Consider the following 24921-nt stretch of genomic DNA (forward strand, 5'->3'; position numbering starts at 1 on the left):
CCTTCTTTGAAAAGTTGGCTTTTTGAACGTTTGGAGTGGGGTGGGAGGAGAGGTTAATTTGGTTTTGTTTAACTTGTGTCACTTGGAAATGGGTTTATATCAAACTGGAAATGCTATTCTTATATGACAGTAAGAATAGGAATATGGGGTTTTGTGTGGTCTGGCTTGTACACTTTCTCGCTGTAGAAAAGTGTAATGGAAAATCTGGACATACTGTGAGCAGTTTTCACACTTCATAAATTTAGCCATCTGTGGCAGACAATCTATTCTGTGTGTTTGTTGTCAGGTTCAGTTACATTCTTTTAAAAAGGGAGAAGATTGGGTTGGCTGGAAGCTTCGGGGTGGGGGGGGAGGAGGGGGAGAGAGAGAGAGATTGCTCCTGCCCTGGGAGCAACTGAGCATATTTTTGGGGGAGTTCTCATACTTAAGAAAAAAGAGGGGTGGAGGGAGAGGGGAAACAAAAACGTTTCAGGCAAAAGTTCAGGGGGATACTGAGAAACTGCAGAGAAGAAAGAGGAATGGACTCACAACCTAAGCTGATGGAGAAAGCAACTTGTCCAGCTGAGGCAGAGGGGATTATGAAGAATTTGCTGCAGAGCAGGAAGCTGGGGAGTTGTTGGAATGGAGTGAAGCCTGAAAGCCGGGCGTCAGCAACCGAAGAGGGTTTCACAAACCTCCTTTTATTTCTGTTCTGCCTTTTGTTTCTGTTATATTCTAGTAGTGTGTAATGCTGGGATTTTGACAACTGTGTAACCACCATGAAGGACTACTGGTCCTTATAGAACCTGAAAAGCCTTACAGAGCTATACATGGTACGGAAGCAGAATAAGAAGTATGTTTTTGTACAATAGAATGTGTTGCACTTGTAAATTTTAAGGCACTTCTGGAAAGAGGGGCAAGGAAATTTGATGCAGGCTGTTCTGCAGGTGCACAGCAGTATGAATGAAGTCATAGAATCATTTAGATTGGAAAAGACCCTTAAGATCATCGAGTCCAACTCTTAACCTAACACTGCCAAGTCCACCACTAAACCATGTCCCCAAGCACCACATCTACATGTCTTTTAAATACTTCCAGGGATGGTGACTCAACCACTTCCCTGGGCAGCCTCTTCCAATGCTTGACAACCCTTTTGGTGAAGAAATTTTTCCTAATATCCATTCTAAACCTCCCCTGGTGCAACTTGAGGCCATTTCCTCTCATCCTATCGCTTGTTACTTGGGAGAAGAGACCGACACCCACCTCGCTACAACCTCCTTTCAGGTAGTCGTAGAGCGCGAGAAGGTCTTCCCTCAGCCTCCTTTTCTCCAGGCTAAACAACCCCAGTTCCCTCAGCCGATCCTCATAAGACTTGTTCTCCAGACCCTTCACCAGCTTCGTTGCCCTTCTCTGGACACGCTCCAGCACCTCGACGTCCTTCTTGTAGTGAGGGGCCCAAAACTGAACACAGTATTCGAGGTGCGGCCTCACCAGTGCCGAGTACAGGGGCACGATCACTTCCCTACTCCTGCTGGCCACACTATTTCTGATACAGGCCAGGAGGCCATTGGCCTTCTTGGCCGCCTGGGCACACTGCCGGCTCATGTTCAGCCGGCTGTCGACCAACACCCCCAGGTCCTTTTCCAACAGGCAGCTTTCCAGCCACTCTTCCCCAAGCCTGTAGGGCTGCATGGGGTAAGTCAGGGCTGAGCAGAAAAGATGAAGAGAAGGCTTACCTGTGATGCTTATAGAAAGACCTGAATTAAGCAGTTAGGCACTTGGTGAGTTTGTCTAATCTGTGCCTTACAGCAGGACTTACATAGCCATTGTTCCCCAGCATGAGCCACATTTTAGAGAAAGTGATTAATCAGGGCTCTGCTCACTCTGCCACCTTTAATCTTAAACCAGGGAAGCAAAGCATCATGAGCGCAGAATAAAATAAATACTGCCTGAATGATCAAACTGAGGCAAGCCCAGAGCCTTTGATTGCTGAGGAGAGGTGTCATTTCTGAAGAACTGCAGAGGTGGTGAGATTCCTGCATGGTGAAAAGGATTAAAACTCTGCTATAAAACAGATCGTGCATGAGGAGCCAAAAGCAGGAATTCAAACTGCTGCAGTTGCTAGTAGTGGGACTGACCTCCTCTGTCTTGAGACGTTTACAGGTGACATCTGGGTTAGATGCGGCTGTTTCTACAGTCAGTAAGAGAAACAGGTGTGATTATGGAGTGAACTGAAGAAAAATTGCACTTTCTTTCAGTTCAGTAGTCTGGAGGACTATCTCAGATTAGCTCTGTACATTATGTCTGCGCTTGGGCAGATGAATCCTCACTCTTGCGAATAAACAAGGGCTGCGGCACAGCATGTGGAGTCTCATCAGCTACCATTCTTTGGAGGAAGTCAGTAGTGAAGGAGAGGCAGAAAAAGCCAAGATTTTCTCACACCTTTTTTGTTTGTTTGTTTGTTTTCCTGTAAAACAAGATTAATATTCCCTTTCTTTCAGAGATAGAGGGAGGTTTTGGTGTGGTTTGTTGTTTTTTTTAATTGTAGCTGAAAGTTTGCAAAGTAGTCTGATATCAGTTGAAAACAGATGGTGTTAATTCAGCATATGCATATCCTACTGATAAGTATAAACTGTTCTGGATTTTTCTCACCAGTATTTTCTGGCCAGAATTCTCAGTTAGATTGAAAAGGAAGAGAATTTAAAATATGTTCTCATTGACTGAGAAAGGAGTCTTTATAATCCAGTAAAATTTTCCATAGATGAGATCTGAGTTTCAAATAAAATTTATTATTCTGACTGAGGGGAATGACATATAATGATTTGTGTGTTACATGATGAGAAATAGTGTATTATTAATTTCTATGACTGAATGAGCCCATGCTAAGGATTTGGCATTATGTGCAAAAAGATTTATTCCAAGGACTTCATCATTCCAAGATGAAGATGACTGATGTCTTTTTCTACTGCCAGAAATAGCTTCATGATCAACTAGTCCTGAAGCTAACAATTAATACTTTGGTACAATATCCTTTAATATAATTGGTTTGAATTATCAATGGCAGAATCACATCGCCTCTGTGTCAGAACACGTTACTGAGGTACAGTTCTGTGTCATTAGTTAGTTAAATACAAAACCAGGCTGTGCTGGAGACAGGGCTAATCATGTGCAAACAATATTTGTATCTTAACCTAGCACAGGCATCGAATGGTCCATCCGCTTCATAGAACTTTTGATAACTTTCCACAAGTTAGGCTGAGAAGTTCTGAGTTTCTACAGTTCTGTATTTATGTAAAATGCCTCTTAGACTGTCAGTGAAACAACAGGGGGGAAAAAAGAAGTGATGATTGATTAAGAAGCACTGATTATGTTACAGTGTAGTGTACTATGTTATAGTATAGTACATAGTCACCATAAATCTACAGACTTTGTTTTAATCTTGTTAAGCACCTACCTCATAGCAATTCTAGCTTTGCCATTAGTGTTTCTCCAGACAGTGAATCTTTCTCTTGTCCAACTTGCTGATATGCAGTACATGGAGTTCCATATACCTTATCCTCTGTTTTGTCATTTATTTCATAATCTTTTGGGTAGTCAAAGCAGAATATGCTTCAGAAACCTCCTCTTCAGAAACTTTCATGAGTCATAAGGAAGATAGGATATAAATCCATTCATTTGGATCCTTTTTTCTTTTAAACAAAAATTGGACTATCTTCTTAAAATTCACAGGTAATTTACACATGAGTAAAGGTTTTAATTCACAGACAAAAACATTTATTCTGAATTCTTTATCAGATTCAGGCTTCAGTCCTGGACTAGGGTATAGTACTATAGCACTCAGAGTGCTAACTGGAATTGGTGCTAAAAACACAGTAGTGTAGCACTGGGAGAATAGTATTTTCTTTCTGTGAAGTCCCTTGATAGTTTTTAATATACTGATATATAAATAAAGTACTTAATATTTAACATATTTTAGTACAAAGCACATAAAGACAAACATTTAGTAAGCATCAGTAGATATTGCCTACATAGCAGCTATATATTTTCTGAAATGTTTTCAAGCCGTTTATAGCAAAGCATGAAATCTGTATTCATCATTCAGAGAAGAAATTCTGACTATGTTCTTCTGTTTTGAGGACAGGATTTTTTCCTTTTTCCTCTCCTTTCCCCCTTCACCTTCCTTTTCCGTATTTTTCCTTTTTTTTTCTTTTTCAGAGATTGAATAGTGGGAAAAATATTGAGCCCATTTGGTACAGAGATTTCAATGCAGAAGCAGTTCTCAACTCTGACAATTTGACTCTTTCTGTTAGCTTGACAGATGCCCATTCTCTGAATCAATATGCCAGAGACTTTTTCCCCATTGTGAAGTAAATGAGATACATGTAATTCTAGATACATTTAATATAATTGGACAGCAAATTTCTTACATAAGCTTGTATCCCAGAACACTTTGCAAAGATAAGTAATATGATTACAAAGATAAATAGCAAAGAATAACAGAGGCAAAAAGAAATGAAGAATAAAAAAGAAAATAATTGTTTTCAGGTGAGTTTTAAAGATAATGTTACTGTATGAGGTAGCCAGAAATGTTTCCCTTTTGTATAAGGCTTAAGCTATGGAAGAAAAAATACTACAAACAGTATTGAATTGTACTAAGGGGAATGGGTAAAGAGACTGCTGTGTCTTCAGTGAGCAGAAAAAGCAAACAGTGTAGATATTGTTTGTAGATATAAACTGAGGAAATGAAAACATAAGCTTGTGAATAATGTGTATGTTGTCTAAAATCAGTTAAAAGCACACATATGGAGTATTGTTCTAATTACAATATTTAAAGTCAAAGTTTCAAAACACTGGATTTCATTCTTCTCAGAAACTGATTTTCCACTGATGTATTTCTGCTGATTTAAACTGCTATTCCCCATTTTTACCAGTATAAATTGAGGAGGGAATTGTCCTGTTGCCCTTATAGGCAAAAGTCATCAGTCCTGTTCCAAATGAATCACAAATTGGTTAGTCTGTGTAAAACTACCTCTTCTATGCAAACAACTGAGAACAATTATTATGCCTACTCACATAAAGTAGATTAAATGTAGGTTTAGATCCCTTTGAAAATCACTGTGTAAGGGCCACATCTGTCTGTAGTTTGCATATCAAATTTCCATTGAATTGCTCCTTTCTCCCCCCTGTGATCAAAAGAAGCATATGGCCTTTTATGTGTTGAAATGAGGAAAGAAGTTGATATCTCTCGTCACTTCAGCTGTTAGGAAGTGCACTGTGCTGTTCCCCTTGCATTTGAAGTGAAAATGGCAATTTCAAACAACTTCACAGAGAAAATGAAAGGAGCAAGAGGATGGAAAATACAGAAGTGCTCATCTGAGGAATGAGTGACTGACTGACACGAATGAAAGGAAGAAAAAACTCTGAAAAATGCTTATTGTTTTGGAATAGACTATTTCTAAAAAATTTATATTGGTTTTAACAGAAGAGAAATTTATCTTTACAGAACCTCCAAAGGAGTGGAAAAAAAAAACAACATAAGAAAATCAGACTGACTGGCGTCTCAGTGCTGCTGTGTAGTGATTTAGAAACTAGTTTTCTGCCTGACTGCTCAGTCCCCAGAGCAAAATACTTGCAGAAAAGAAAAAGATAAGAGTTACATTAAAGGAAAGCTCTAGTATATTACTCATGAAGCAGGGTATTTTCCTCCCATACACAAGGCCACATTCAGCTCATCAAATTCATATTCCACTCCCCTTGCCAGCAACGGCACACGAGGCAAGGCAGTACAGGTTGGATGATAGGGTTTTACTGATGGTTAGAATTTGTTCAGAGCATGTATTACTCCATTCTCAGCACTGATGATGAGACTAGCTTTTACAAATACATGTGTTAATATATTTTCCTTACCATGTGCAATTCATCTACTTCCCTTTACCTGTTGGCTTCAGAGGTGGGATCCCACACTCTGGTTCTTCATGATTGAGTGTTTATGGGTAAGGATGAGGGGGAAGGCCAACGAGGCAGATATCCTGCTGGGAGTCTGTTATAGACTACCCAACCAGGATGAAGGGGCAGATGAAGGATTCTACAAGCAGCTGGCAGAAGTCTCACAATCGCTAGCCCTTGTTCTTGTGGGGGACTTCAACTTCCCGGACATCTGTTGGAAATACAGCACGGCAGAGAGGAAGCAGTCTAGGAGGTTCCTGGAGTGTGTGGAAGACAACTTCCTGACGCAGCTGGTAAGGGAGCCTACCAGGGGAGGTGCCTCGCTCGACCTGCTGTTTACAAGCAGAGAAGGACTGGTGGGAGATGTGGTGGTCGGAGGCCGTCTTGGGCTTAGCCACCATGAAATGGTAGAATTCTCGATTCTCGGTGAAGTAAGGAGGGGGGCCAGCAAAACCGCAACCATGGACTTCTGGAGGGCAGACTTTGGCCTGTTCAGGATGCTGGTTGAGAGAGTCCCTTGGGAGACAGTCCTGAAGGGCAAAGGGGTCCAGGAAGGCTGGACGTTCTTCAAGAAGGAAGACTTAAAGGCGCAGGAGCAGGCTGTCCCCATTACGCCGTAAGAAGAATGGGCGGGGAAGACGACCGGCCTGGCTGAACGGGGAGCTCTTGCTGGGACTCAGGAAAAAAAGGAGAGTTTACCGCTTGTGGAAGAAGGGGCAGGCGACTCAAGAAGAGTACAGGGATCTCGTTAGGTCGTGCAGAGAAGAAATGAGAAAGACAAAAGCCCAGCTAGAACGCAATCTGGCCACTGTCGTTAGAGACAACAAAAAAAGTTTTTACAAATATATTAATGACAAGAAGAGAGCCAAGGAGAATCTCCATCCTTTATTGGATGCGGGGGGGAACATTGTCACCGAGGATGAGGAAAAGGCTGAGGTACTCAATGCCTTCTTTGCTTCAGTCTTTAATAGTCAGACCAAAATTATCCTCAGGGTACTCAGCCCCCTGAGGTGGAAGACAGGGATGGCGAGCAGGATGAACCCCCCATAATCCAAGAGGAAGCAGTCAATGACCTGCTACACCACCTGGATGCTCACAAGTCTATGGGGCTGGATGGGATCCACCCGAGAGTGCTGAGGGAGCTGGCGGAGGAGCTTGCCAAGCTGCTCTCCATCATTTATCAGCAGTCCTGGTTGACGGGGGAGATCCCGGACGACTGGAGGCTTGCCAATGGTGACGCCCATCTACAAGAAGGGCCAGAAGGAGGATCCGGGGAACTACAGGCCTGTCAGCCTGACCTTGGTGCCGGGGAAGATTATGGAGCAGTTCATCTTGAGGGCACTCACAAGGCATGAGCGGGACAGCCAGGGGATCAGGCCCAGCCAGCACGGGTTCATGAGAGGCAGGTCCTGCTTGACCAACCTGATCTCCTTCTATGAGCAGGTGACCCGCCTAGTGGATGAGGGAAAGGCTGTGGATGTGGTCTACCTGGACTTCAGTAAAGCCTTTGACACCGTCTCCCACAGCATTCTCCTAGAGAAGCTGGCGGCTCAGGGCTTAGACAGGTGCACTCTGCGCTGGGTCAAAAACTGGCTGGACGGCCGGGCCCAGGGAGTTGTGGTGAATGGAGTTCAATCCAGTTGGCGGCCGGTCACGAGCGGTGTTCCCCAGGGCTCAGTTTTGGGGCCGGTCTTGTTCAGTCTCTTTCTCAATGATCTGGATGAGGGGATCGAGTGCACCCTCAGTAAGTTTGCAGACGACACCAAGTTGGGCGGGAGTGTTGATCTGCTCGAGGGTAGGAAGGCTCTGCAGAGGGACCTGGACAGGCTGGATCGATGGGCCCAGGCCAACTGTATGAGGTTCAACAAGGCCAAGTGCCGGGTCCTGCACTTGGGTCGCAGCAACCCCATGCAGCGCTACAGGCTTGGGGAAGAGTGGCTGGAAAGCTGCCTGTCGGAAAAGGACCTGGGGGTGCTGGTCGACAGCCGGCTGAACATGAGCCGGCAGTGTGCCCAGGCGGCCAAGAAGGCCAATGGCCTCCTGGCCTGTATCAGAAATAGTGTGGCCAGCAGGAGTAGGGAAGTGATCGTGCCCCTGTACTCGGCACTGGTGAGGCCGCACCTCGAAGACTGTGTTCATTTTTGGGCCCCTCACTACAAGAAGGACGTCGAGGTGCTGGAGCGTGTCCAGAGAAGGGCAACCAAGCTGGTGAAGGGTCTGGAGAACAAGTTTTCTGAGGAGGGGCTGAGGGAACTGGGGTTGTTTAGCCTGGAGAAAAGGAGGCTGAGGGGAGACCTCATCACTCTCTACAACTACCTGAAAGGAGGTTGTAGCGAGGTGGGTGTTGGTCTCTTCTCCCAAGTAACAAGCAATAGGACGAGAGGAAATGGCCTCAGGTTGTGCCAGGGAAGGTTTAGAATGGATATTAGGAACAATTTCTTCACCAAAAGGGTTGTCAAGCATTGGAAGAGGCTGCCCAGGGCAGTGGTTGAGTCCCCATCCCTGGAAGTATTTAAAAGACGTGTAGATGAGGCGCTTAGGGACATGGTTTAGTGGACATGGTGGTGTTGGGTTGACGGTTGGACTTGATGATCTTAGAGGCCTTTTCCAACCTTAATAATTCTATGATTCTATGATTCTATGCCATAGAAGTGACCCCATGTTAGCCTTAGCCAGTGGAGAGAAGTTTTTCAATATTCTTGGTCTAATGTTTGTTACCAAGGGTTAACAAAGCTGGTCCCCTCTAGTCAGTGGTTACCACATAATAGATATTAAGTCCAGAAGGGTCCACAAAAACTTACACAAGAAACAATTTCTTTGCACAGGACAAGCTACAAATCATTGTCCAGTATATCTGTCTGCATCCTACAAGAAGATGGGAGTTAAGGATTCCATACTTACAATGAAGTAATCTAATATTAGTGTATTATGTTAGTATGTTTTGGAATTAGGTTTCATTTACAAGCGATTTTAAAGATACTGTTAAAATACTGAAAGGTCCTTAATGAATGGTAGCTGATTTTCATAGATTCCTTGAATTAAATTGAATATTTAAAATAATGAATTGCCAAAATTTCTAACTGTTCTTACTGATGCATTTCTAATGATGAAGAGCACATAACCGTAATACCGAGTAACACATACCAACCCTTTATATGTAGAACGGCTTCATTACAATTGCAATATTTACTGTGAGCTTCGGGGGTTTGGAGGGGTTACATTTGGGGATTTTTTTGATACATGAAAAGTCCCAGATATGAGAGCTGGAACACAGAGAGCTACAGCACAGGCTTCACCTTCCACCCCATCTCTGCCTCAGTAACCTGCCTTGGTCCCCACCTAAAGTGACCTCTTTTCTGAATGGGAGAGTAATTTCTGTCCCTCCACAGCTTGACGTATTTCTAGACGCAAACGATTTATGCCCAGTAATTTCATTTAACACATCAGCATGCATCTCAAACTGATGATAGTCCTGAGTTTGCTGAACAAGCTTATTGACTGCATAGTCCTTGTTTGAAGACAAAATATATTACCTGCATTGTTTTTTTCTGGTAATCAGGGTACAGCCAACTTTCTGCTGACATTTCAAGTCTGTTGCAAGTCAACATCAGATGCTTCAGGAAACCTTACCCTGCAGAGGGTAAGGTTTTGTTCCTCTAGAGTGTAGAACAGGCTTTCCACCATGCTGCTGAGTCTTCAGAGGATTGTGGCAGAGGAGTGGCTTCAGCTATGACCCACTTTTACCTTTGCTTTTTCATAGCAACACAGACTGTATGTAGTCTAACATCACTGTGTCTATTACATAGACAATCTAGTGGTGGCAAACTCTAATAAGGATGCTGTCATTACAATTGTAATTGGTTTGTGCATATGCATATATGTATGCATATTGTATACATTATTTGCAGGATTTGTCCCTACTTATACCAAAAAATATACATAAATACAGGTCTATTTTATCAGCTCTAAAGAGAACAGAAGAAGTAGTTTAAGTTTGTTTGTGTTGTGATCACAGAAAATGTTAAAAGAACAATGAATAATGAGGGTTACATATTTGCTACTAAAATCCAAAAGATGCAAGAAGTATATGAGTTGTATGCCCAAGTGTGATAGCTGAGTTCTTTGAGCAAATTAAGCTAATATCGAAGCATGTCTAGATGAATGGAGAGGAGGATGCAAGAACAGCACCATATCATATTCAAACAAATTCAGCTGAGGAGGAGAAAGATTGAGTAACTAGAATCAAACACACTGTTTAGAGGTAGAAATTCATCACACATCTCCTGAGCCATTCAGTCCTCCAAAGTAAACTATCTCTTTAAAACAGATAAAAAGCAGTGGAACGTATATTTCCTAGTGCTTGACTGATTCTTGTAGTGGGTCGAAGTCTTGCTGGCCTCATCAGCAATGCCATCAAATTGGAGGAGACAAAAATAGGTAGAAAAAAGAATTTTCACAAAGATTCATAAGAAATAGGTTGGTCATCTTAAAGGAATTATTCCAAAGTCACCACACAATTTAACAGGGTTCACAAGCCTTTGTTCACATGACCTCTAAAAATTAAAACTTAGGAGATAAAGCATGTCAAAACTAATGTGTATTGGCAAGGCAGAAAAGGAGGGTTTTTGCTAAATCCGCTTGCACACAACCTTCAACTCAGTGTTTTGAGTTCCTCACTGTGATGTTATCTTGTCATTGAACTGCAAGACTGAACTGCATTCTTCTCCTATCTTTATTATCAAAACGTTGTTAAGCTTAAAAATTGGTGGGGGAGGGGGAAGATTGTTTCATCCTCAGTTCTTTAATCTGTAGTATTGGGGAGAACATACCTGTAGCTTTATCTCAAGCACAAGCTTTCGGCTTTTTTAGCAAGGTTAGCTTTGCCTCAGCAGCAGATCTGATTACCATTATGTCCATCCTGAAGGGATCTCCCGGAGTACTGTGAAATTCTCTCCATGTACAAGAGTCAGCAATAAAGTAATAAAGTTTATAAGGCTGTCATGACCAAACAAGAAGCAGAATAATTTAATTCTAGTTCTTGAGATTTACAGTCAGCATTTAGAGTGATCATTTGCTAAACACAGAATGATTTTTAAAAATTAGTGAGGGTATAGTAGATAGCTAGAAGTAAATGGGTTAGAATGAAGAAGATGGAAAATGTGATAAAATATGGTAGAAAACTTCATGGCTTATTCAGTCAGAGAGCTTGCTAAGGTCACCTGTCTGACGTCTAACCTAACCTTTAACCAGTAATTGTAAGGCCTAAGAATGCCTGCCTATATATGATAGGGGTTTTTTATTTGGCTCCAGAGTAGTCTCATGAAGGTTTCTGCCCCATCTTTCCTTTGGATACTTTAAACCTAAAATGAGCATAACCTTATAAATGTGTTACAGGGACCAAAAATACAGGGGTAGGGCTAGACAGCTCAATTACTCCTTTTTACTTCCAGTTCTTTGTGATAGATTAGAATTTGGTGAATATCAGCCCTAGCTTGTCTTTTTTCCTTGCTAGTTAACAAATTCAAAAGAAATGCAAAAACTAAATTTAACAACTACTCTAAATTTATCTGCTAAAATACTGCAGTTGAACTTCCCTTAAATCTATTAATGCAGTTCCCAGGTAGCATGCTAACAGAACTGATGATGATAATATCCAGGAAGAAGAAAAAAAACCACACATTTTATCACAGTACTGAAATATCATATTTATTTTTTCCTATCCCAATATAAGTATCAAGTAAAAATAATTAAGACTTGCCTTTGGTGAGAATAGCAGCTGAGAACTAGAGGTTATCAATGCTCTTTCAAAAGCAAGTGGTACATCTTCCTGTAGTGTCTATTAGTGTCTATTAGTCTGAGCTTCTTTATATGTAGACAAAGATATAAAAACATGATATGTTTTTTTTCGATAAAATGCATTATAAGCTGACATTGGGATTTATTCATCAGCAACTTAACTGTCATCTGAAAACAATAATTCCATAAAGTATTATAGACCTTTAATGAATGTGTTATTAATAGCTCTTCCCCAATACCAGTGACCATCTGTGACTGCTTCACCATCTGTGATTGCTATTTCAGTTTGGGAGGGGGAAATAACAGTGGTATTGGACTGAATTTACAATATAAATTAATAGCCAACTAGACCTACTGTAGATGATTAATTTGTCTTTGATTATGAGTACACACTGAGCAAGAGAAAATTAGTTTCTTTGATTTGTTGGCACAACATGGGTTTGGGAAATGGCCACAGGAAGCTGAAAACAAAATTAAATTGCATTTATTGAAATCTAAAACATACAAAAGTTGATGGAATTTAGATGAAGAGGATGAAAAGAGCTTAAATGACACTTGAAAATGTAGTGAATGTTTCTTTGAAGATCCATGACAAATGATGTGTTGATGATTGTGATTTGCTAAGGTTAGGTAACAGGGGGGCAGCAGAAGAGGGTTGTCAACACTTTTTAAAAACTTTTATAATTTGTTGACGACATATTAGAATAAACAGATAAAACAGTGATTTTTAAACTCCTAATTAAAATTAATCTTGTTGACTTCTTATCTGAGTGAAGTAGCATTTATTTCAGAAGAAATTCGATTTTTAATTAATAACAGTTAATGCTTGCTAAAGTGCTGTGCTTGCCTGCAGAGGCAGAAGAGTCAAGTTGGTTAATATTCTTTTTACTTCCCTTATTAAACTGTGCTAAAATGTTTCCATATTTTGCTATTAACATGGCTGCATTCTGTAATGGCTGAGGTGACTATTTTTAGTGTATGTATATAGACCAATCCCTTTTCCTTTACTAAGGCAAAATTCGTAAGAAGCTATTGGGGAGATAGGATACAATTTCAAAATCATTCAAGTCCCACTTCTTAATGTATCTACATTTTGTGGGAGCCTAAATTTACTTCAAAACTAAAAAGAACCTTTCAAAAACCCTAGTAATTTAGGGTGCAATTTAGATTGCATCTAACCAGTTGCTTTGCCTGCTTTCCTACTTGACAAAGAGAGATAGGCACCTCCAAAAAATGACTCATCAGCCTAAGGCAGATACTTCTCCTAGATCAGGGTGAATCACCCTTCTACCATTAACTGTGGGGAAGTCTGGACATTGGGACTGAACTAGATTCCTATATTTTTATACTGCTTACCTTTTTTTGAAGTTTTAAACTGTAGCTTTGGAACTGGAACAAATTTCATTTAAGAAAGTCTTCAATGAACTGAAGAAAACTCACACCACTTTTGTAAAGCACAAAAGTCTTCCCTGAAAATATATGTGTAGCAGCAAAGGTGAGGCAAAAATGACAAGGTGGACTAAGAACTACCGGTTGTACCAAGTGTGTTGGCACCAGAAAGTCCTGCTTTGATGTCTGGATTTCAGTACAAGGTATAGCTGCTCAGTGTGCGCTCAGTGTCTGGCTCAGAGACTTCTATTTGATTGTACAGATTATACATACATTTATATATTAATACGTATATATATAATCATTTATAATTATACATATATTTTTCTTTTACATGTTATATAAAAGGAAGGTGTGTAGAACTATATATATTCCCCTCCCACATACACATGCATTGTGTTTATTTATGTATAAGCATATGGAGATAAAAAAAGACCCTTTTAAATTACAGTCAATTCAATTTCAAGAATATAACGTAGATTTTTCAAACTTAGGCTAAACAAAGTCCTAGTGAGTGTAACCCTTATTTGCATTAATTGCTTATTTTCCTGGCCTTTAGCAGACTGCCAGCATTTTTTCATGCCGTTTTCTGCTGCTTATTCACAGATACCACAAGCTTCCTCTCCATTAGAGAAAGTATGTGGTTCAGATATAAAGCCATACCATGAAAAAAATTTAAACAGCTCGTGATTAATTTCCGATCAAGCCTCCAGAATAGTGATTCAGTCTTGTTTCTTCCATTGCAGACAAAAGGTTCTTCAAGCATAACTCCATCAGGCACTCAAAAGAAGGTGAAGAGGACTCTGCCCAACCCACCTCCAGAGGAAGCAACAGCAGGAACTCAGTCGCCGTATACTTCTGTGGGATCAGTTTCACGCAGAAGGATTTGTAGGACCAACACTATGGCCAGAGCCAAAATTCTTCAGGATATAGACAGGGAATTGGATCTGGTCGAACGTGAATCAGCCAAGCTTAGGAAGAAGCAAGCAGAGCTAGATGAGGAGGAAAAAGAAATAGATGCTAAGCTGAGATACTTAGAAATGGGCATTAATAGAAGGAAAGAAGCCTTACTAAAAGAAAGAGAAAAGAGAGAGCGTGCCTATCTCCAAGGAGTAGCAGAAGAACGTGATTATATGTCAGACAGTGAAGTTAATAATACCAGGTCAACCAGAATAGATACTCAGCACGGCTTGGAAAGACCACATACTGCACCCCAGACAGAATTTAACCAGTTTATGCCACCACAAACCCAGCCAGAAACACAGTTTGCCCCTGCTACAAGCCCATATGCTCAGTATCAGTATTCATCTCCTGCCCTGCCAACTCAAGCACCAACTCAGTTCACACAGCAATCACATTACCAACAACAGCAGCCTTTGTATCACCAGCAGGTTTCACCCTATCAGACCCAGACAGCTTTCCAAACAGGAGCTACTATGTCCTTTACTCCACAGGCTCAACCCCCACCATCTCAACAGCCATCATATCAACTCCCATCACAGATGATGGTGATACAGCCAAAGCCAAGACAAACCACATTATATTTGGAACCTAAGATAACAACAAACTATGATGTAATTCGCAATCAGCCTCTCATGATAACACCAGTTTCAACTGACAATAATTACGCAGTTTCCCAGCTGGGCAGTAAATACTCTACCTTAGACTTAAGGATAGGACTAGACGAGAGAAACAGCATAGCAAGCAGCCCTATATCAAGCATTTCTGCAGATTCATTCTATGCAGATATGGACCACCACCATACACCCCGAAATTATGTGCTGATTGATGATATAGGAGAACTTACTAAAGGAACAGGAGCACTTGGTTCCAGTTTTAGCCTCCATGAGAAAGATCTGACCAAAACAGATCGACTGCTTCGCACAACTGAGGCTAGGAGAGCACAAGAAGTGTCAGACTTCCTAACACCACTGCAAACTTCTTCTAGGTTACATTCCTATGTTAAAGCTGATGAAGACCCAATGGAGGACCCTTATGAGCTCAAACTTCTGAAACACCAGATAAAACAAGAGTTCCGTAGAGGTGCAGAAAGTCTTGATCATCTGGCTGGCCTGTCACAGTATTACCACGCGGAGGGCAGCTACAGGCATTTCCCAAAATCGGAGAAATATAGCATAGGTAGGCTTACTCTTGAGAAACAGGCTGCTAAGCAGCTCCCAGCAGCCCTCCTTTACCAGAAGCAGTCAAAACACAAGAAAGCTTTGATAGACCCCAAACTAACAAAGTTTTCACCTATCCAAGAAAGCAGAGACCTTGAGCCTGACTATTCAAGCTATATGACTTCCAGCACTTCAACACTTGGGGGAATTACTACTAGGGCAAGGCTTCTTCAGGATGATATCACTTTTGGCCTTAGAAAAAACATCACTGACCAACAGAAATACATTGGGCCACCACTGACTTCATCCATTGGAGCAGGCCTTGGGACTGCACTAGGTCCAACAATGAGATCCACATTACAAGATGAAGCAGACAAGTCTTACAGCAGTGGTAGTAGATCTAGGCCCTCATCTAGACCCTCCTCAGTTTATGGGCTTGATTTGTCATTGAAAAGGGATTCTTCCAGTTCTTCTTTAAGACTGAAAGCCCAAGAAGCTGAACCCTTAGATGTTTCCTTTAGCCATGCAGCACCTTCTGGAAGAACTAAACCCACCAGTCTACCTATTAGCCAAAGCAGGGGAAGGATCCCAATAGTAGCACAGAACTCAGAGGAAGAGAGCCCACTAAGTCCCGTTGGCCAGCCAATGGGAATGGCAAGAGCGGCAGCTGGACCCTTGCCACCAATATCTGCAGATACCAGGGACCAGTTTGGATCGAGCCATTCATTACCTGAGGTCCAGCAACATATGAGGGAGGAGTCACGGACTCGAGGCTATGATCGAGATATAGCCTTCATCATGGATGACTTCCAGCATGCCATGTCAGACAGTGAAGGTAAATTAGGCCTCAGACTGGTATCTTACTATCACAATGCAAATCCTCATTTCTATGCATGTGTCTAATTTTTGTTATACTTCAAAGACTTGTTCTTTTTTCTGTTCCTTGGTGCATCTTCTGTGTATCTACATTTTTGGGGTTTGATTTGTTTTGTTTTATTTGATATTTTTTATTTTACCCTAACAGCAGTTTCTGGATGGTGTTAAGCCTCTCTAGCATGCTCACTATATTGTTGTTGATTTGCTCTCCTTTTGGTTTGCTTGTGCATTTTCCTTTTCACTTATTGATGTCTACTTTTCTAATGATACTGTGTAGAATACAGACCCTACCATCAGTCTTTATGTGGAGCCTTCTCCAGTGACTGTGAATCATTGAACTTATTTGCAATAGTTTTTATTGGGATTTGGAAATAATCTCCCAAATCTCAAAAAAACTCTAGTAATTTTATTTGCATGAAATTTCATGATAGAATTCAAGAACTGATAATTCCATCTCCCGATGCACCACTTCAGGTCTGCGTTTATATAGAATAGTATGTTCATTAAGTACATATTGTATGTTAGAACCATATAGAGCTTACCGTGATAGCAAAATAACATTCTACATATGGTTTGTTGAAAGCATCCTGTCATGTGGACTTCTGTGCATTCAGAATTGTGATGATGTAAGATAATTTGTCAATTGGATGGTGCAAGACAATCTCATCCTTCAATAAACTTGCATAAAGTATTTTACTTCTATTGATGGATTATGCAGTGTAGCTGGTTTTATATGCACCCTATACAATATGTCTGCCAAATAAGCACAAGACTTTATCTCGCCTGGGTTCATGAAAGGAACCTTTCTGATGTATCATAAATGGTGCAATTAAAAATGTTTCTTCTGAATAAGTACAGCAGAATGTTAAAGCTGATGTTGAGTACTAAATAATTGCAAATTATGTATCAGTTTTGTTTGAGTCAGTTCAGGTTTAATATATTCTAAATTGTTTAAAAAACATAAAGACAGTTTGAAAGAAAATGAAATTAATATGTTCAAAATTGTATGCACTCCCTTAACTTTTTCTTATGTGTATTTACTGCACAATAAAAGAGACTTTGCATGCGCTATATTGTCTGTAAATGGCAATGATTGTCTCAAAAGACACATTTGCATGATTATGAAGTAGTATGGTTTATTTTTCAGGTTTATATTAACCTCAATGTTCATTATTGCATTATTGCTTTCTTACATATGCTGAATCTTTCATAAGCATTAGAAAATTGAATATATTTGCCTTCCTGATACTACAATATATTGAAGGGTTTTGTTCTGTAAGTTTCTTTTCATATTTCTTAGATATTTACAACCCCCTCATGAAGTCTGTGTTTCAGGAGAGGTTCAGGATCATCAGCTTTTTTTGATTTTTGTCAGTTTAGGTGTTGTCACTGTTAAATTCTTAGCACAGAGTCCTATCATTAAATCTGAAGGCAGTTGAGAGGAACTCCCCAAGTTGCAACTCATATAGTTCTTAAATAAGTAGATGTTATCTTGTCTCAACTCAACTTGTGACTTTCATTCTAGGTCATTCTAAGGTCACATTGTGAAAGACACAGGACTTTTCCTCCTGAAAACTAAGGAGAACCAAACTGGACCAAAAAAAGCCTATTTGGTGCTATTCTACCTCATATAAACAGGTCATAGGGAATTACACTTCTGCACTACAGTGCATTATGTTGTATGTACAAGGCATATGTGTTACACTTTAGGTTGAACATGTTTTGGTTTTAAATTTGTCTCTGTTTAGTTACACTCTTTCAGAAATATTCTAACTCAATTCACATGTTCCTTATTAGATTGATATATCCCTGAATACCAGGGCTTCCCCTTTCAGCAATATTTTTCTGATTTCTATCAAGCTTTTGTTTCTTCACAAATAGCTTATTTTTGCACCATTTTATGTAAAGTCTTGGGAAATCAAAACACTTCATGACGTTATTTTCAAATATGCTGTCTAATAGCAAGTAACTGGAATTGAAAATAATTCATATAATTTGCATGTAAAATAAAAAATGTTCCAAAGAAGCAATTACAGTTCTTCAGAAAGTTATGGCCTTCTTTTCTCTGGACTGCAGTTTTCTCTGTAGTGCCCTGACAGTGGACAGCTATTCTGGCGTGTTGCATTCAGCCTTTTAACACAGTTTGCTTTACTTTTTCTTTTTTTTTTTTTAAACAACTGCTGCATGGTGTTGATGAGATTTCATTAAAACAAAACATTCTTAAGCACTATCTATCTTAGGAAAACTCTTCTTGTGCTAAAGCTTGAATTTTCATCTTTAGAGACTTTTAAAAATGAATGTAAGTCAAGGTATTAAATTTAAATTGTTTTTCTTTAGTTGAAATTGAGGGATGTGCTTGACTTTCTGTTCATTTTTTGTAAGCCACATTCCATAACAAATACCAGAAGAGAATACAAATAGGACTTTGAGGCCAAACCTTCTGTTTTTCACTGAGTACACCTACATACTGTTAACAAATCTTAAGACGATGCTTCAGCACATAAATAGTACCTACACTAGGATTCCAAACTTCAAACAGGTTAAAAAAATGGCTTTAGTGCCAAAAGAGCACAACATCCAGAGGTTCCTATTGAAAATAAACAGTGTTTTGAGCTTTTGAAACACCTGGTATTTTCTCAGGGTTCCGAGTACCTCTGATCCAGCAAATAGCTCTTTATTAACCCCACAGCTGCCACAGTTTCCACAAACTATTAAGTATGTTGAAGATACTAATTTTCAAGGATGCTGAAGCTAGTGCTCAATTTTATGAATGTAAGTAGTCCTTGCTGGTCAGCTGAGTAGGTATAAAATGTACCTTTTCTTACCTAAATGTTTTTTTTTTTTTCTTTTATATGCTAATTTGTTAATTCTACCATAGAGTTCAGAAGTTTAAAATTCAGGTATGAAGACATCAAGAAAATTTAAGCTGCACACTGAGTTTTGACCACACACACACCCCAATGGAGAATATCAGACAGTATCTTCTTTACTGATTCTCTGTTGAGGATGTGAAGTTAGTGAAGGTTCAGGGTTGCACTCCGCCAACAACAGTAATGTCTGTTACGTGTCTGTAACTTTATTAACTCTATTGATCACTACAACACAGCTGACCCTTTATAATTTTTCATCTGTGGGATTTACAGTGATTACTATTAGTTCTCTGATCAAGTTTCTTGGACTCCACAGCTTGGAGTCCAATCTCACCTAGATAAAGTGTGTGCGATTAACAGCATGGGACCTTATTGACTCCAGCAGGAGGTTTTTACAGGTGGAACCATCTGGCTGCCTATTGTTAGACTTAGAAAAAAGGATGTATCCTCCAAGACTGTCAGTGATTCATCTTGGCTGTTCTCAGGTTTACAGCTGAAACAAATCCCAACTAATCAAGCCAAAACCAATTCTGTGTGTATATACGTATGAATGTGGCATGTGTGTGTCTATATACACATACATATATCCCTTTTTTTTAATTTCATGTAAAATACACACATTCATCACAGTTTGATAAAAAAGTAGGCTGGTCTGAACTGCAGTATGGGATTCCACATATGTGCTAGCTTTTCTAAACAAGAAATCCAGCAAAGCTATTTCAGCTGAGACAGGAGGAGAAAAAAAACAGCATTCTTTCTTCTGCTCAGCTAATGACACAAATTGTGATAGTCAGCATTAGTATCTGAGATCAGAAAAATCCATTAGGTTCTAGCTTCAGTAAGAAGTTCTGTCAGGATGCGTTATGAACCAGCCTGGTACATGCAGGCACTAGTCAATTGGCATAAATGTGTAAAGAGTAAAGGATTTGCGTATTAGATCATAATGGTTTATTGAAAGCAATTAATCAATAACTAATCACTAGCCAGACAAGCATCAACCTTTAATGTTTCTATTTAATTCATATAGGCTGATCTAAATAATATTTTCAAACCATTTCATATTAGATTAAATTTGTGCACGGTTAGGAAGGAAGAGACCGCATAATATCTGAACCAAGATTCAGAACTATCCAAAGGCCTAGTATAATATGGGATGGTTGTTTTTACCACATTAAAAATATTATTTTTCAAAAATCGTGCATATATATTACTCCTTTTTTTTGAAAAATTTAATAAAATAGTCACGGAAAAACACAACTTTTTTTTCTTTTCCCATTAAACTTTTTTCCAATTATTTGTTAAACCAACTAGATTATGTTTACTTTAACAACTAAATGGAGAAGATTATGCACAGTACCATTTTGCATTTTAAATTCTCTCCTGTGTCATGGAACAACTGCATTCATTCTTGTTACTATAGCAACAACTGACCTTATTTAAGGTTTGCAATTTCTGGTGGTTTTGCTGAAACAAATATTGTCTTTCTTTGAATTCTAAATTTATCACGCTTGTTAAAGCATAAAAACCCCCCACCTTTTACTACGTTCTAATTAGCTGCACATTGTTGTGGTTTACACTGATGGGCAACGTAGATAAAAATCTGTATGTTTTATAGTGGAAATATTATTAAACACATAGGATCGGATTCTAATCACAATGGAGTGAAACCTATGTCAGTTGACCCAAGAGTCAGTAGGCATAAATATGTGTATTTGCAAAACTGATTTCAATGAAACAGTGTTATTTGATCCCCAAAGGGTATCTAAAACAATAGATTTTATACAGGTTTGAAACTGTTGCAAATATAAGAACATTAGTCTTATAGAAAAATTGCAGAAAGAACATTCTGGCTGAATTTCCACACACAAAGAAAGTTCACACTACAAAATCGGGGGATGGAATTCAAAATGAGAACGCTTGTAATATTTCTGCTTAGAATTAAAAAGAGTGTAGATTGTTTCATATCTTCTTTGATTTAGGATGATACTGATTTTATAAAGGAGTCTCAATTTTCTTACAAGTAGTTCTAGATTATTTCCAAAATAATTTGAACAATATTCAGTTCAGAAGTTTGGGAATTAGTGGAGGTGGGGTTTTGAGGGTTGGTTTTTTGGGGTTGTTTTTTCTTTTTTTTTTTTCCTAGCCTACTGCAAAGTAAGCAATGTGACTAATTTTTTTTCATCAAACGTTTTAGAAATGTCTGAAATCTGCAGTGTATTTCTGAGCTGCCAGAAGGAAGGAAATGGCTATAGCACTAGGCAGTGGGTTTCTTCTGGTATTTAAAATCCATAATTTTGACATAAACAGAATCTTCTCACTTTGCTATATCACTTACAGTTAAATTATGCCTGAGTTCAATGTCTCAAGTCTCGCCTGTAACTTTGCTTTAGCTGCATGGCCAATTAGTAACCACTATGCATGTTTGCTATGCACAATGCACATTATTGCCCTTTGCCCAGCACTGGATCAGAACATTTGACCTGTCCTTGGTTTTCAAAGCCTATCATCTCCGTCGTGAAGAAACAGATTGGTTTGACAAGCCCAGGGACTCTCGTCTGGAGAATGGACATGGCCTCGACAGAAGGCTGCCAGAGAAGTTGTCCCACTCTCGACCACCAAGTCAACACCAAGACCAAGTAAGCTGTCAAGTAAGCTGTGCCTTTAGTTTTACAAATGTTTGACAATTTACTCATACTGTCCGATAGTATAGGGACTACGGGATTAATCAAATTCCAGCTACATTCAGCTGAAGTGCTGTTGAACCTGTATTTGTCATCAGTACTTGATGATGAAATTAGAGTAACATTCGTCTGCAATTCAGTATTAATTTTGCAGGTTGTCTTTTGATTTTTGAAACATATCTGAAAGGAGTTAATCTGCTAACCAGAACTATCTATACATTAGGTATTCCTATTAAAAAAAAAAAGAAAAAAAGAAAACAGTCCCATTTTACCTTATCAGCTTTATCCCATTCAAATTCAAGCCCCTTCTTTTAGTATTTTAAGGAAAAGAGTTGCTTTATCCTGTTAATACTTGTTCCCACTTTTAGTTGGTCAGTATAATCCCAGTAGTCTCTGATCTGAATTAATCAGCAAGACTTTATCAATCTAATAATTAGAATGTTTCATTTATTATAGCGAGAAAGAAAAATACCATATTCTGCTTTTCAAGCTTGACGACTTTGAAATCTAGTTCACCTTAGTATACCATCACATATCCTCTTTGTATTAATGAAGTTTATATATTTCAAATCTTTAAAGTCTTCACTTGATTGTTTCAGTTATCATTTTTACTGATTGAGATTATGCTCTGTTTTCCATGAGATGCAATGGATGCAAGAGAAGGCATTGCATGGCCCCTTTGTGGTACTTAATAGCTTATATTGCTCATGTTAATTCCTCAGATAACATACAAACAGGAATGTCCTACTGTCATGCAGCCTTCGAAACTTTTTTGCTGGTGAGCATTTTCACTGACATTTGACAATAGGATGTAGGTTTTATGAAGTAAGGATGTAGATTTTATGAAATAAGCATTCAAATATCTTACAATACAAGCTGTCATTTATTCTTATTTTTCCCTCTTTTCCTACCTCTAGTTTAGCATATATTGAGATTTACACAGCCTAGGTGTACTGAGCCTACCCATTTCTTGTTGAGAAAGAGGGTTTTACACAATACAAGTCTTACAGGAATCTATTCAAATAACTCACTCTATGAACCAATTTTGCAGGATAAAGGATGTTTTAGAGTTTCACAACTCTTAATATCACTGGAAATAGATAAAAAACCTGCCTACCTGAGCACTTTAATCCTCATGAGAAACATGCATTATTCTGAGCATACATAATTGTATTTGACCACTACACCATCATGATGTAAAATGAAAAATTTGCTTTGAAAATCAGGTTTGTCAAAGAAGAGGGTTACTGTTATCCTGAGCTCTGTGATACAGAGGTGGTCAGTAAGATGTATTTAACTTTTAGCTCTCTAGAGTTTTTGCCCCAGGAAACAGTTGCAGGGCAAGTTACTAGTCACAAAGGTCCAATCTTTCTTTTTTCTCTCATATAAATGTCACTACACTAGCACCAGTCAAAAGACTTTGATCAAAATTTTTCGGGAGGAAGGTTAAGGGGCCTGAGAGTTCTTGTTTTCTTGGATTATTTCCAGAAGGAATATATTTTTTTTGTTCTCCCTAAAGCTGTTGTGATATCCCCATGTTTATATGGCAATAGAGATACCACATTTAAAATCTTGCCAAAGGCATCTTTTAAGGTTTTGTAAAATATGGGATGGAAATTGGAGAGTGAACATGGTCTGAATATTTCTGTGTGGTGCCGTGTAAAGCCTCTGCAGAAGAAAATGGATGTGGAAGGAGAAGCTTTACAACAGTTCCCTCTTCATCTGTTTCCATCCAGGTTATTGATTGTCATGCACCCATTGATACAAAATAGTATCAATGTGTCTGCAGAAGAGCGAAATGCTGGTTCTCACCAACTCTGCATCATCTACTTTGTCAAAATGTTCCTCAGAGCTTGTGTATGTTAAATATCTGCTGTGAACATTTGTTTGAGATAACTTTAAAAAAATATATTTTCGACACATCCAGAAATTAAGTTACTTTAAGACAAGATAAAAAGGGTCAGAACCTTTTTAAAAAGTTTCATTAGCTCCACATTAAATTCTGAAAGTAAAACACTTAGCAAGAGAAGCAAGTAAATCAATATTAACATCTCTGGTTTTTAGCATTCATTTTCTATTTTAAAGCTATCGAGAAAAATAAACAATTTTCAGGCCAATGAGTGTGCTGAGGCAAAGTAAACACTCCCTAAAGGCTTTTTCATTCCTGTCTCTTCTGTAACAAAAAAGTTACTGAATTCGTTGTCCCATGCTGCCCGTCTCCTGTATCCACAACTCAGTTCTGCACAGAGAGCTGTAGTGCCCAAGCATAATGTGACTCTGGAGCCAAAAATGGCAAATTCTTCTTCATCCTGACCATCTGAACAGGTCCACCTTCACCCAGAGCTTGCTTTGTTGCAGAGGCTTTCCTGAAATCAGTTAGGATGACAGTTTCCTAGATAGCATAGTAATTAAGCCATTGCAACTCCTTTAATATCCTGTACTGAGGGCAAACCAGCCACAAAAAGAAATATTTGCATCAGTAGCACTGATCTGCTTGTAATGTATCAGGCAAAGTTTCCAAGTATACTTATCTACTGTAAATTTTCCATTTGTATTTTCTTCTTTGTAAAAAATGTGAATATTTTACTGACCACTATGATATTTGTATTCCAGAAGATTTTGTTTCACATTTGTAAAACATCGATTTCCTTACTAGATGCAATCAGAACTGCTTGATTATGTCCCACAGAGTTTGTACAATTAAATGTAATAAATAAAGCACAACCCTGTGCTTTTGAAGCAAGAGTGCAGCAGAGTGACAACCCTGAACTTCCAGGTTTCCATGGATTTCTTATAACCTAGCAGATTAAGCTCACATACTGTATTATTAATATTAAAATATATTTGTTTCTATAGCAACTTCTGTGGTGCTATATTGTATTCTTAAATCACATTAAATTGCAGTGCAGTTTAGTATTTCAATAGCTGTTTCCCAATATAGTGATTCTGAACTGCTTACCTGAGGAGGGTAAACATGGCTTATACCTAATCAATACATAATCTGTTGCAGATTTCCTACTGATCCCTGTTGATCTCAACAGTTTGCTTAGTTGCTGCCAGTTGACCTGCAGCTTCCTTAAATCTCCAGATATCAAGGCTCTTTTTATGATTATTTTCTGTGAAAATTATTTGTACATCCTGAACGAAACCGTCTATTTCAAACAGGTTGGGAAGGAACAGTAGGAGGAGGTGCCAGGGGAGTAAGAGATCATGACAAGGAGGAGGACAGTGGGAGTATACTAACAGGAGATAAGTAGCTTCTCA

The 24921-nt window shown here is 39.1% G+C and overlaps 1 protein-coding gene across 7 annotated transcripts in view; it reads left to right on the forward strand.

Moving 5' to 3' along the window:
• Nucleotides 1-24921, forward strand: part of PCLO (piccolo presynaptic cytomatrix protein) — a 392730-nt gene that overhangs the window by 215668 nt on the left and 152141 nt on the right. For 6 of the 7 annotated variants that reach the window (XM_076359439.1, XM_076359532.1, XM_076359771.1 and 3 more), the window contains exons 7-8: nucleotides 13857-16065; nucleotides 21476-21624. In XM_076359439.1, coding sequence (XP_076215554.1) covers nucleotides 13857-16065; nucleotides 21476-21624 — 2358 coding nt within the window. The remainder of the gene's footprint in view (nucleotides 1-13856; nucleotides 16066-21475; nucleotides 21625-24921) is intronic. The other variant, XM_076359614.1, reaches the window with a different exon arrangement.

The sequence above is a fragment of the Aptenodytes patagonicus genome, chromosome 1, assembly GCF_965638725.1.
Source record: "Aptenodytes patagonicus chromosome 1, bAptPat1.pri.cur, whole genome shotgun sequence".
NCBI lineage: Eukaryota > Metazoa > Chordata > Aves > Sphenisciformes > Spheniscidae > Aptenodytes > Aptenodytes patagonicus.